The 15,230-nt window shown below is 31.3% G+C and overlaps 1 protein-coding gene across 1 annotated transcript; it reads left to right on the top strand.

Moving 5' to 3' along the window:
• Positions 1–9,096: 9,096 nt before the first annotated feature.
• On the top strand, positions 9,097–10,814 carry LOC109239917 (UDP-glycosyltransferase 91A1-like). The gene has a single exon (XM_019406515.1). The coding sequence runs from the start codon at positions 9,270–9,272 to the stop codon at positions 10,674–10,676; it is 1,407 nt and encodes a 468-aa protein (XP_019262060.1). The 5' UTR covers positions 9,097–9,269; the 3' UTR covers positions 10,677–10,814.
• The last annotated feature ends 4,416 nt before the right edge of the window (positions 10,815–15,230 follow it).

Raw genomic sequence — 15,230 nt, 5'->3', positions numbered from 1 at the left:
TATTTTTTAAGAAATATGAAAGAGAGAGATAAACTTCAAAAAAAATTGATCTCTTTAAATATGCATATAAATTTTAATCATACCTTTTTCTTTGTTCATTTAATATATCAAAAAACTAAACTTTTCTTCACCAGCTTTCAAAAGTTACATTTTAATGCTTTCACTCTATTCAAAATCTGCTAAAAACATATCAAAATAGGTAAAATTACACTCACATGTAACCTATTACGCACCTATTTTTAATTTGCTAAAAGAATCACAGCCATGTATCAAAAGTAACCGGGGGCGGGGCGCAAGGGTATTCACCCGAACACCCTTCGCTTACAGGGGCGGATTTAGGGGGCGCAAGGGTGTTCACCCGAACACCCTTCGCCAAAAAATTACACTGTATATATAAGGCAAAATCTGGTTTTTACATCTATATATTAAGTTTTGAACACCCTTAACATAATTCAAATGTTTAGTGATCAAAGACGTTCAAAATCTACCTAAGATCATGGGTTCAATTCTCATTAACTACAAAAAAAATTTTAAACCCTTTTTATGAAGATCTTGGCTCCGCCACTGAAAGTAACAATGTCGAAAAGAAGTTGAATACGGAAGGAAAGAGGTCCAAAGCTGATATGCAAGCCAATTTTTTTGAGTTTATAATTCAACTAATTTATGAGTGTATGTCTGACGGTCATAGCTAATGAATTTAAATAGGCGTATATGGGAAAAACAAAGGGTATCGTAAAGTTACACATTAAACAATATTTGAAAGTTACAGACATAAATAACAGAGGATTTATAGGGGGAGAGAAAAAGTTTGTAAGAGGACATAAATAGAGATCAAAATATCCAATAAAGAGATGACCAAATTTTTATTACACACTTTCTAACTATCAAAATCATCTTATACACTTAACCATTTCAAAGTGTATTTGATACACGTCTGTTTTGCTACTTGGCTTTTGCGTGCTTAACATAAAAAAAAAAAAAGATGATCGCTTAAAATTGTAAATATTTTCATTAAAATTGTCCCTCTAAACTTCTCTCTTGCTTCTTTTTCTATCATTAAAATCCATCGGAACATCCAATCTTTACCTAAGAGCATGTTTGGAAAGCCACCTTGGAAATGAGTTTGGGTGTAATTGGGTGTAATTATACAGTTTGACATGTTTGTTTGGCCAAGTAATTACTTGGTCAGCATGGAATTGGGTGTAATTGGAGGGGTGTAATTACACTCTCCAATTCTCAAGGGGGAGGTGAGAATTGGTGGTAATTACACTGTGTAATTACAATGTTGCTTTTTAGTTTCTTTCCTTTTTATTTTTATTTTAATTTATTTTCTTTATAACTTTTTATTTCTATTATTTTAATTTTTTAATTTTATTTTTACTTTTTAATTTCTTTTAAAATTTAAAAGATATTTTTCTTTGTACATTATTTATCTTTTATATCTCTATCTTTACTTCTTGTGATTCTATGTAATTGCTTATATTTTTTTTTCTTATTCTATTTTTAAAACTACACCTCTTAATATTAGAAATAATGGGTCACTGATAAACTTGGCATATAATGAGTGATGCACTTAAAGTGAAATTTCGTTGTTGAATGTGGTTATAAACTTACCATGTTTCCTAATCTTAAGTTGCAGTGGAACTTACTATTATTATGTTGGAATTTGACATATGTAAAACTATTTTTTTTTTTTGAATATTGAAATTGTGTTATATTCATGGTTCCAATTTACTTGTTTTAGTAGTTTTGGCTCATATTCCATGTTGTTCATTTTTTAGTTAGACTTGATAGATTGGTTTTGTCAAACATTTGATTGATGTTATGACACTATATTTATAAATATTAATTTATTTTATCAAACATGAATTCCATGATGTTCTTACAAAACATATATTTTTTGTTTTTGTAAGTATCTAAACTAAATATTATTAATTTAAAAAATTTACTATATAAATTATTATAAATATATGATTACTAATTAATGTATATTTACGAAAAAATATACATCTTAAATACCAAATATAATATTTTTTATACTTTTAAAAATTTATAGGCATATATTTATTATATTAATTCTTAAGTTTTGATAATTACTTAATTTAAAATTTAATCTAACTGTGTAATTACACTTGTGCAACCAAACAGTAAACTTGTAATTACACTATGTCAAACAAACAGGTCATCGTAATTACTAGGTTGTGTAATTACTACCCTAATAATTACACCAATTCCAATTACAGGGTGACATTCCAAACAGACTCTAAATAAAAAAAATTGTATTTCATGAGAATGACTGAAATTTTAAAATTTCCAACTCAGCTTCTTTCATACAAGGGAAGATTTGAGATTTTTATTCACCATGGAGTTGTTTAATTAATGAAAACGAAAAACTGATTTGATTTGCTTTATTTTGTTTTGTATGAGATATGAAAATGGAGGAGGGAAATGGAGAACCGAGTAGTTGCAATTTCAGTTTTTATCTCTTCCATTTTCGGTCTTGGGTTTGCTATGGATGAATCATTGCAAAACTGAATTTGTGTGAAGGTTAAGAAGTGTTGGTTATGGCTTTTTTTTTGGGTATTAGCAACGGCTGAAGGCAAAAGAAGATGGAGGTGTTAGAGGTTAAATTGGGGGTATAAGAGTAATTTTAAATATTTTCTATTAAAAAATAATAGTGACGTGTCATGATCTTATTGGTGCGTGACATTACACATATTTTTATAAATCGGTCTAGGAAAAAGAGGTGTGTATTAGACCCATTCTAAAATATTGAGTGTGTAAGATGGATTTCGTGCTCAGAAAATGTATAACATAAATTTGGTCCATAGTTCAGAGGGTAACTTATGTATTTTGCATGGAAGTATGAAACGTAATGGTATCAACTCATTTTCTTTGTTAAATAAATGAATAAGATAATTTGATTTACCATTACAAAGTACTCCCTCCATCTCATATTAATAGTTATGCTTACTAAAAATAGTTGTCTCAAGTTATTTATTATTGGTTAAGTTCAAGACAAAATTAATTGGGTTTTTTCTTTTTTCACCCTTACTAATAATTGTTCTTGAAGGTAGAGATAACACATAAATAGAATAAGTATTCAATGAACAGAGATTATATCTTAAGACATAAATAAAACTAGAATAGTTTAATCTCTTTCGTAAGGCGAAATACATAGTTTACCCATCCAAATTATGACCAAATCCCTGTTACACACCTGTTGACCACGGGTTTCATTTTACACACCAAACTTTTCAAAAGTGTGTCAATTACACACCACTTTCATGCTGGACCAGTTTCACAAAATGTGTGTGTATCACGCACCAATATGCTCATGACATGTGTCATTAATTTAAAAAAAATAAAAACACACTTAAAATTACATATATACCACCTTCTTCATCTTCCCCACCTTGTCTTCCATTATCATTGTTCTTGAGAAAATTTTTCAACAAGACCCAAAAAAAAAAACTTAGAATCAAAGGACAAAAAAAAGAACTTTTAAAACTTTTGTAATTACTATTCCTTTCTGGATCGAGTCACAAACGGAAAGAAATTATCAAGTAGCATCTTAATTGGATTTTCAACATTCTACCACAAATTGGAAGAGATTGCCAAGTAACTTTAACTAGTCAATCAACATCGAGTTACAAGTTCAGTTCAAAAATCCAAAATTAACAAGATCCAGTTGAATTTTCAAGCTTTTTCAATAGCTCAACAATAGTGTTTTTTGAATTTTCCACCTGTGATAAACTTTTAAATCTAGCACACTTAAATGATTTCAAAAAACCCAGTTGGATATGGCTGTTGCATTACTTCGACGATGCTGAATCTCTGGGTTTTTTTGTCCTCCTCTAATTCTTGGCAAATATATTTGGTGGTATGTATGGTGGCATAAGAAGAAATGCTGCAATAATGGAAGAAGATGGAAAAGAATAGTGGATTTTTTATTCTAAAAAATAAAGAAAAGGATTTAGAAAAATAAAAAGGCTAGACAGTGCTGTCAAATGCCTTTAGACACAAAATTTTGATCGTTCACTTGTCTCTTATGTGTGAAAAACACGTGAGTGACACGTAATCAAAAAGGTGTGTTTTTGACACGCTTTTGAAAGGTTTGATGTGTAAAATAAAACTCGTGGTCAACAGGTGTGTAACAGGAATTTGGTCGTAAGTTGGATGGGTAAATTATATATTTCGCCTTTTCCTAATTAATATTTCTTAAGGGACGTATAAAGAGAAACATACACATAATATGAGACTGAATAGAGTGTAAGATTTTATCATTGGTTTTCTCAACCAATCATTTGTTTTCTTCTCAAACCCATGAATGATGAAACTCTTGATCTTTTTCATAATGGTTTATGAGATAATTATTTGGTATACGATCTCTTTAGCCTTTCATTTCACAATCATTAACTTGGGAAACAGAATATACCTGGCAACATATGGATGCGGATTCAAAATTTAAACGTAATGAATTTCAATAGTTATCTTAAGTGAATATACAACAATAACTAGGTTCATAAATACATATTTTAAAATACTTAATAATTAACTTTTGATATATATATATATATATATATATATAAAAAACCAATCTATCCTGTTCAACACAAACAATAATTTGTTGCTTTGAAAGACATGAACAGGTACAACGAGACGCATAATCCAAGAAGAGCCTCCACTTGCGTAAAGCTTGAGCGGACCAAAGCTGTAGAATATTAAAAATTATTGTGAACCCTTAACAATATTTTTTAAAGTTTATATATACTGATAGATAAATAATTTTTAGTACAACATAAGTGTACTTTTAACTTGTAAATGAACACTAAGGAACTATTTTTTTTTTCAATTATTACAACAACAACAATAACAAAAATTTCAGTTTAATTTCATACATACGATCCGTAGAAGGTAGTGTGTACACATCCTTACCCCTACCCTAGAAGCTGTTTTTAATAGACCTTCGACTTAAGGAACAATAAAAATAAAGCAATAAATAATAACAACAATAATGTAATATGGTAATGGAAGCGGATGACATAACTAGAATAAAGAACCAGGAATAAGAGAATACAAGAATAGTACTAGTGTGAACACCTAATTTTTGACCACACCCCAAATCCTATACTACTTTAGTGTAAATATTTCTTTTAGGTCTAATCTTAATATTTAAAATGTTTATCTTACTCTTAATAAGTTTTATTTAAAAAAATTAAAAACTACAAAAAAATATTCACATTCTTAGAATATAAGATCTTTTTTTTTTCTATGTTTAAATAGAAGAAATTTATATATAGTAGTATTTTTCTTAGTATAATTTAAACTATATTATAAATATTGGGTTCTCTTACTTATATAATTTTTTTTTAGTCTAAAAGTAAGTTGGTTAGTGTGTGTATATATATATATATATATATATATATGTACTAAAAAATAACACCCCATTACACCATGTTCCCCTCAAACCCCTCATTTCTCACCCACTCCCCTACCTTTCACACCTTTCTCTCACAAACACATACAACACAATGCACACCCACTAATCACGTCCTCAACTTCAAATGAGGGAACAAGAACAAACTGTTAATTTTTATACCTATAAAAAAAAGAACGAAAGGAATGAGGGAAGAAAAAAAAGAGAGAAAGGGGGAAGATCTTGGAATAAGAAAGAAAAGAACGGGAAAAAAAAAACAAAGAAGAGCCAAAAACAAAAGGAGAAGAGAGAACAAAAATATAAAAAAGAAGAACAGAGGCAGTGAAAGAATAAAAGACAAGAGAAAGGACTGCGCAAGTAAAGAAAGAGAGTTTGGAGACGGATTTCAGGATTTTGTTCGCGGTTCAGAGTTCAAGGTTCTAGAAAAGTTAGCATTACTAGCTTTGGAAATCAGTAGATTGTGGCTGTGATTTTATTGTAAAGAAGCTTCACATTACAGGTTTTCTTCTAATCTTTTGTTTAATCTATTTTAAGGTGTTTGTTGGAACATAAACTGTAAATAGCTATTTTATAAGAATTAAGATCTATTATGAAGTTGTTGTGTTGCTATAGTTTATATCTCATTTATTATTGGAGTGGTATTTGAATTTTTATTTTTCTCTTAATCCCTGTTGTGTATTTAAAATATTATTCCTTGAATCTTGAGTATGTAAGTATTTTTTTTATTTACTGTTTTGGCTAAAACATTGTCTTAATTTTTTTTTATGTTAGAATAATATCATTGTTGAGTGGGTAAGAATAGTTCAAACAATAAAGTTATATCTTATGCCATGAAATTTATTAATAAGAAGTACTGAACCTAAAGATCAAGTCCATCATGAGTTTTTATTTTAAGTTTATTAATTTGCGGCAATACCACTTTCTAAAAAAAAAAAATTTTACTTCCCTTCAAGAGTTCATGTAAAATCCTTGTAGCATGTTTTGGTTTGGAGTTTATTTGAAATTTTCCTTTTATGAGTTATTTTAAATTTTTCATTTTTCTTAATTTTGCATAAAAACTCACGTCACACATTTTAATGGAAGGTGTGATATTTCCATCGATTAGTTTTCTTAGTTTTAAGTTGATCTCTTTTTACAATGTGACTAATAGTGAATATCTTATTTAGTTCAATTTGTAATGTAGTTTCTTTTTTTTTTCTTCATATTCTTTTGTTTTATCATGCTTGGATTCCAGTTTGGAATTGTTGGGACATTTATTCTTTTATTTTTGTGTGATGTTGATACCGAAAAAATGCGTTTATGGGAGAATTCGGCTCATTAAGACATTCCAAGGATTGTATATAAAAAATAATTGTGAGGGGGCGAAATGAGTCATTAACTAATTCAAGACTCGTTCCAATAATAAAAGTATACAATTATATATCTCGAATCTAAAAGATATTATGCTAGTAACCCATGTGTTCTTATTGAATCTTGGATTGATATGATTAAATAATTAAAAAATCGTGTGTGTATTCTGCGTCTCGATGCCTTTAGATTTAAAATAGTTATGTTATAACCATATTTAACATTTAATTTCAAAGAAGTACCTCGTATGCGTTCCGCATCTAGGTCAAAATAATTAATAAAAAATATAATAAATTAAGTGAAGTGATAATAGACAAGCCATAAGCAATAAAGTACAAGAATAGTCAAGATTGATTTAAGCCGAACATTAGTCAATAAAAGCGACCGTGATAGAACCACGGGACTCGAGGGATGCGTTCGCGCAACTTCAACCAAACTTTCTTAATAAATCAACAAAAGCGTTATTAATCGTGGACACGTTCGCGTGACATGATTTTGACGCGCCAAAAGAAAAGAGTATACGTACGCGTAACTCAATTCTTTAATTATGAATAATTTAAGCAATTAAAAGCGGTAAAAAGGTAAATGCACATAGGTTTAAAAACACGTAATTAAATAATTTAAGCCAAGTATAAATTTTTAAGCGACCGTGCTAAAACCATGGAACTCGGGAGTGCCTAACACCTTCTCCTGGGTTAACAGAATTCCTTACTCGGTCTTCTGTGTTTCGCAGATTTAATCAGAGTCAATTTCCTTGAATTGGAATTTTAAAATAAATGGTGACTTGGGACACCAAAACTCAATTCCAAGTGGCGACTCTTTGAATTAAAATAAATTAATTCCTTTTCAAATAATGTCACTTAAATTGGAAAAACTCCTTTTCTTTCCTATCATCCCTCGGGAAAAAAGGAGGTGTGACAACTAGTACTACTCGTAAACCTAGGAGAAACTCACAATTACCTGTCAACCTACCACATTAACCATCGACATTCACATCTTCCTATCGTGAGTTATGTCCTCGGATATTTTTTCCAATTATTAGTTTCACTTATTATCTGAAATGAGTCAAACTTTAATGGAGAAATGAAGATTTATATACCTGATTTCAACTTATTTAATTTGAGATTGAGGGTTAATTGATATTGTTATCTCATTTTGTTATCAACGAATATTTAATATTTTAAGTATCTTGATAGTATAAACACATTTATTTGTGATGGAAGTTAAAATCATTTCTGGCGGAAAAACCAATCAACCATCAATATAAAATTATAAATTCGACAAATAACGAATATAAAAATACTATTACGTACAATCATGCCTGCTAATAGAGCTGTCAAAACGGGTCAATTCAATTCAGACTAGCTCAAGTCTTGTGGGCTTTTAAAATTTGATGGATTAGGACAGGCCGATCCGCCATATGAATAGGCCTTAAAATGGCCAACCCAACCCAGCCCTAAGAGGGCCGAGGGCCGAGGGCTAGGGCGGGCCGGCCCTTTATTTTTCTTTTTTAGAATTTTTTTTTAAATCCTTAAATATTTGTTCGTGACATATATAGTCGATTAATTATGTAAACAACTTCTGTTTGCATATAGCGTACAAAAAGCTTGATATTTGAAAGGAATCTCGTAACTGAAATGCAAATTCTCTATATCTCTAACTATTCTTTTTTAAAGTTACATGAATATTCTGTTAATACTTTTCTTTCATTTTCCCCAGATTGAGGGATTGCTTCAATAAGTTTATATGCTGAGTTTTCTTAATTCAGGATTAACACCATTTGCTGATTTCATCATTATAGTCCATGAAATTTTTAAATTCCTGAAATTTGCTAGTGGTTAATTTTTTGTGTGTGTATATATAAAATTAATCTTTTTCTATACTGAAGAGCAGTTTAAATATTAATATTAAAGTAATCCAAACTAAGCATTGGCCACTTAAAGTAATATTTTTTTTTGAAAAAGATTATTATTGGCCACCTAAAACCTTTTATGTTCATTATTAATTAAGCAAAATAAAAACTAATTTTGTCATATTACATGCATGTCAAAAATATAAATTCTAATTGATATGGAAGGTAAATGAGAAATCTAGGGTTGGGGAGTAAGGATTATAGTTAATAGTTTTTTTTAGTTTTTATTTTTTAAATATTAAATATTTAATAGTTAATTAATTTTTGACCTACGGATCGGATCAAGCTCGGCCCCAGTCAAACCTCAAAGGCCAACATGCTAACTTGGGGGCTTATACGCCTCAATTTTAAATGAGTTCAAAAACTCTTAACCCAATCCTACGGGCTGGATTGGGCTGGCCAACTATTTTGACAGCTATACGAGCTAACAATAAAAAATTCAAACGGCTTTGGAAAAACAACTAAAGCTGCATCAAATCTTATCTTACTTATACTATTCTTTATCTTTACTGCTTTACATCCACGAATTGCATCACTGAGAAAATAAAAGAGATTTTGAGCATTACAGAAATGGCGGAAAACAGCAAAAAGCTGCATATTGCAGTATTTCCATGGCTAGCTTTTGGCCATATGATTCCATACTTAGAATTATCAAAACTCATAGCTCAAAAGGGTCACAAAATCTCCTTCATTTCAACCCCAAGAAACATTGATCGTCTCCCTAAACTTCCTCCAAATCTCGTCCCTTTCTTAAATTTCGTCAAATTTCCTATGCCCAAAATAGAAAAATTACCAAAAAATGCAGAAGCCACCATTGATGTTCCTTATGAACAAGTCAAGTACCTCAAACTTGCTCAAGACGGACTTCAAGAATCCATGGCTAAGTTTCTAGAAGATTCATCTCCTGATTTTATACTCTTCGATTTTACTTCTTACTGGATTCCTTCTGTCGCTAAAAAGTTTAATATTCCGACGGCTTATTTCAGCATATTTATCGCCGCGTTTCTGGGTTTTGCCGGACCCGTACCGGGTTTAAACAACGACTATGAAATTCGGAAGACGCCGGAGGAATACACCGTTCCTCCGGCGTGGGTCCCGTTTGAGACCACAGTTTGTTGGAAATTGTTTGAAGTTTTGAGGATCTTTGACGCTTCGATGGAAGGAGATGAAGAGAATGTTCCTGATATATTTCGTCTGTATAAAACCCTAGAAAATTGTGATATCTTGCTTGTGAGGAGTTGTTCAGAATTTGAACCGGAATGGTTGAAAGTTTTGGAAGATATTCACCGGAAACCGGTTTTCCCGGTAGGGCAACTTCCTACGACATCGTATGAGGATGATAGTACGACGATCGATGCATGGAGAAGTATAAAACTGTGGCTTGATATGCAAGAAAAAGGAAAAGTTGTTTACGTAGCGTTTGGTAGCGAGGCAAAACCGAGTCAAAATGAACTCACTGAGATTTCACTCGGTTTAGAGAATTCTGGATTACCGTTCTTTTGGGTTTTAAGGACTAAAAGAGGAGAATCTGATGATGAATTGATTCGGTTACCTGAAGGATTTGAAGAAAGGACAAAAGGAAGGGGAATTGTGTGCACGAGTTGGGCACCACAACTCAAGATACTGAGTCATGACTCGGTGGGTGGATTTTTGACTCATTCAGGATGGAGTTCAGTGGTTGAGGCTATACAATTTGAGAAGCCTTTAGTTTTGTTAACATTCTTGGCTGATCAAGGGATAAATGCTAGGTTGTTGGAGGAGAAGAAGATGGCGTATTCGGTGCCTAGAGATGACAGAGACGGGTCGTTCACTCGTGACTCAGTGGCTGAGTCACTGAGTTTGGTACTCGTTGAGGAAGAGGGTAATATTTACAGGGAGAAGATTAAAGAGGTGAAAAATCTTTTTTGTGACAAAGGAAGACAAGATAGCTATGTGGAGAATTTTTTAAGTTATTTCCAAAATTATAGAAAAGCCTAAAATATGAAGCGGGAAGAAAGACTTATTTGGTGTTGCATGCACGGTGCAGATGCACCAATCTTAGTTTCTCTATAATTTATTTATGCTATCAATGATGAAACAAAACAAATGTTCTTAGTTTCTTTATGTTTTATTTAATGTCATCGTGTGGAGATTGCAATTTAGAAATTATTACGTGGTAAATAATACTATAAAAATTATTACGCAATAAATAATAATATATATTGGTTTTCCACTCGGTGTCCGGTGCTCACATTGTGGTCCGACTAAATCCTGATTCAGGCCGGGAAGCCCCACATATAAAGCGCTCCCTAAGTACAAAGGCGACTCCATACCCATGGGCTCGAATATATAAAATTATTATGGAGTGAATAATAGTACATGGATTGTTATATCAAAATCCTTAATTTAAGGGTATTTCTTGTTGTTAGATACATTTCTCTTAAGTATATATTGCTAATACATGTATTATTACTCGTAGGGGCGGGTCCAGCCTATTATATGCGGGTTCCCGTGAACCCAATAGCTTTTGCACATACCCTGTATATGTGTTAAAAAAATTTAGTAAATATTCATAAAAGTTACAAAACAATAAAAGAAGAAGAGCATTGCATAGAAAAGTAGAGAGAGAAAGAATTCTTATTGATTTTGGGATCAATTACAATAGAATAGAACCCCTCTATCTATAGGGGAAAAGTGATTTAGCCACCAGTAATAAATCCTAAAATCTCTCTAAATATAGACATTCATCATAAATACAATTCTATTTATAACACTCCCTCTGCATGTCTATTCAACAGATAATGTGCCTCGTTAAAACATTAACTAAAATAAAACCCAATGGGGAAAAAAATTCTAGAGAAGGAAAAAGAGTACACATGTTTAATAATACGCCTTCTGGTTGCCTCGTTAGAAACCTTGCAAGGAAAACCAAGTGGGACAAAACCTTATAAGGCAAAAAGAGTACAACGCGTATTAACTCCCCCTGATGAGAGCATCAATTCACATCTTTGAGCTTTCGCATTCCAATCTTGTGCACCATCTTCAAAAGATCGTTGGTAGATATTTGATAAATAAACCATCCATATTAACTTCAGCGAATTTGTTTCACCTTGAAATCATCATCCCTGATAGATATATTGTCTTCATATGATCTTGTTGGAATCATCATTTCAGTATCTTCACATATGGGTGAAAACCCTTGCTATCATATTATCATGCATATAGTTATAGCAAGATACATTTGTGCACAAATTGCACTGAGGATGTAGTACTTCGTGACCATGAATTCTATATGCTTTAAGTAATTTAAATCCTTCAGGGATTGTCATAAGTTAAGTCATATAAGTCATATAATAGACTTTAATTAGATGTATATCAAGTTTTCATGTCATGCTAGACAAATAAGATATCGAAAACTGATTGCACATACCATTGACTTTATACTTTCAAGTGTTTGAATTGCAGGTCCAAAACTACATGTCTTTCATATGAAACCATATTCTACTTGAATTATTTCTCCAGACTTAAGATCCTCATATATATATTTAGCGTTATTATAGATGTCGTCGACAAACATTTTATATCGGTTTCAACCTCCTTATTTTTAATAATGACATATCATAGAGATCTCTTCATTCATATATTCAGGTACCCGAATCTCTCTTGAGATTTTATGAAGTGTTATGTCATGCGATCTTTCTAGATCACTTGCCTCTTTATTATGATCATTTTGATCATTTGCTCATCTTCTTTATTAAGAATTTTTATTTGAAACTGATTTGTCTATACGCTTTAAGCGTACCATAGACTTTGTCCTTCTAGGACTTATTCTAATAGGAGCATATGCACTGAGAATATAGTTACTTTCTTTGGGTCAGCAAATGCGTCTGGCATGCTTTGCAATATATTGCACATGAATTATCTTTTTATGAACTTCAAGTTCATATTATCTTGTTCGAGGATCTAGATGTACAAATGTTAATTCATTCCACGTAACTTTTTCTCAACTGTTTATCTTATCTCCTCCTCATGTTAGAAAAACTAACTTGTTTCCTCAACTTTGAGAACCCATCTTTGCGCGTTATGGTGTTAATCAAATATACACCGCACATCAATAATAATAAGATAGAATTATTTGGTTCCTGACCCCGAACCACTTGTGAGGGGAGAAAATAATATACTTTCGTATATAATGTATATCAAACTGATATACAAAACTTTGTTCTCATAAGCAATAGTTTAGCTATTAAGTGGAGACACTCAATAAATTATTTTGCTAAACCAGTTGTAATGTAAACCAACTTATCAAGATAAACTATCTTGAATAAAAAAAACTGGAAATTATGCTCTAAATCAAATTATTGAGCGAGTTACCTCGCAAACAGCATCTTGCGGGTTAATAATCACATGTAACCATCTCATAGGTGCATCTTATGTGCTATACATGGCAGATGAACGGGCCCACATTCACATTTGATATTTCCAGCATTCATGGGATTCAATCTTAATTTTAGTTGGTCTATTAATTAATAAGAACAAGCAACGTAAGAGAATTCGTAAACAACTTTCTAGTTCTTTAATATTTACCCATATGAACTCTCTTTTAACTTTGCACATCATACTTAAATTGATATGGCTAAACTAGTTATGCTAACTGAATAAATTATCAGTATTGATAAACTTCAGGTTTACACCATGACGTGTGCAATTATCATAAACCCTACGTTTATTCTGATATGAGTTTTTATATCAATAAACTTCCACTTTATTGTGGTACTCTTTTATTTGTGTAGTACAAATTGAAGAATAAAGCGGGTAATTCTTTCACATAAATATTACCCCGCTACAATAATAGAAGATATTAAATCTTTCCTTTATTTATAGTCTCAATATAACCAACCGGTCGCGAATACTTTAGAAACTCAATTAAGTTTCTTCGAGGCTTACTACGACACAATCCTCATTGATAATCAATTTTATTCCTCCAAAATAGTAATAATTGGCTCTTCTAGAGCTCTCAATTAATTTTATAGTACCACATATTCATCAACATCCATATGGTCATATATCTCTTTCAAGGAGAAAGCTATACCATTATTGTCATGGTCAAAATTATATGCAAGATATGTTTCTTACATTATTGTTGTCCTTTAATAATCACAGTGCCAAAATATTTTGGCGTACAATAGGTACGTGATCAATGACCATTTATGCCATAATAATGAATTATTTTCTTATATCATCTCAAACCTCCTTCTAGAGGTGTGTGCGGTATATTCACCACTACTAGCACGTTCATATTCTTTGAAGAATGAATATGTGTTCATAAATCACACATTGTCACATTCAAATCATGAATGGACATAATCATCTATATGTGCTTTACAAAATCTCATGTCAAATTGATGACAAACATTACTTTCACAGAGTGAATGACTATTTTGAGAATCCTTATTATTCTCATTGCCACAATGATGAAGATTATAATTTCGTCTATTGTCACGTCTACATCCATTGATACATTCATAGTAATAATTTTGTCTTCTTTAAGACTTATCACATACTGCTATCACATTCTCTTAAGGGAATGAGAATGAAGCAAATTCAGTGGGACGAGTTTTCAATTCTTTGCTCACAATCATACATGAATTTGATCATGGCAAGGCATAAATTTTTTGCCACTTTGGGTGGTTATAATTTCTTACAAACTCTATTAGAGTTATAAATTTATTGTCTTTGTTTGTATTTAAAATCAAATTATAGAATTTCAAGAATATAAAAGAGAAAAATAAAGTAAAATACTTATCTTAAATCCAAAATTTAATCATGAAGGAAGTTTATGGAATAATTGACAATCATTATGCTCAATCACAAAGCTTCTACTCAATTGGTTAGAGTCACGTGCTGATAACGTGTTATAAAACAATAAAAGAAGAAGAGCATTGCTGAAAAATATAGAGAGAGAAAGAATTCTTATTGATTTTGGGATCAATTACAATAGCATAGAACCCCTCTATCTATAGGGGAAAAGTGACTTAGCCACCAAATAATAAACCCTAAAATTTCCCTAAACATAAACATTTATCATAAATACAATTCTATTTATAACAATAACTTCTTTGTTCTGAACCCAGTTATTAATCAGCTAGCGTAGTTGGACGGTCACCATCACGCATACCGAGAAAGGCATACAAATTATTTTATGTGTTTTGGCAAATTGGGCATCTCACACGAAGAAGGAAATTAATAGTATTAGTATTAATTTTTGTCTTCCGTTGACTTAATGTACAAATCCTACAGAAATGATCAGAAGTGGGAAAAGCAGTGGATGTATAAGGTGGTTAATATCTCTAGCTTTATATAAATAGTTGAGAAATTGAGTTTTTAATTTTTAGCAATAAAATAAGAAGAATTAACCCAAATAGTCTGTCGATGTATTTCATTTAGTGTGTATAGAAGAGAAATCCAATTATTGGCAATATGTACTCGCCTCTTAAAAATGGATATGATCAAGAAATTATAGTAAAAACAACATATTTAGTCCAAACACAT

Source organism: Nicotiana attenuata, unplaced genomic scaffold (genome assembly GCF_001879085.1).
Source record: "Nicotiana attenuata strain UT unplaced genomic scaffold, NIATTr2, whole genome shotgun sequence".
Classification (NCBI taxonomy): domain Eukaryota; kingdom Viridiplantae; phylum Streptophyta; class Magnoliopsida; order Solanales; family Solanaceae; genus Nicotiana; species Nicotiana attenuata.
This window is presented reverse-complemented; position numbering and strand designations above follow the sequence as displayed.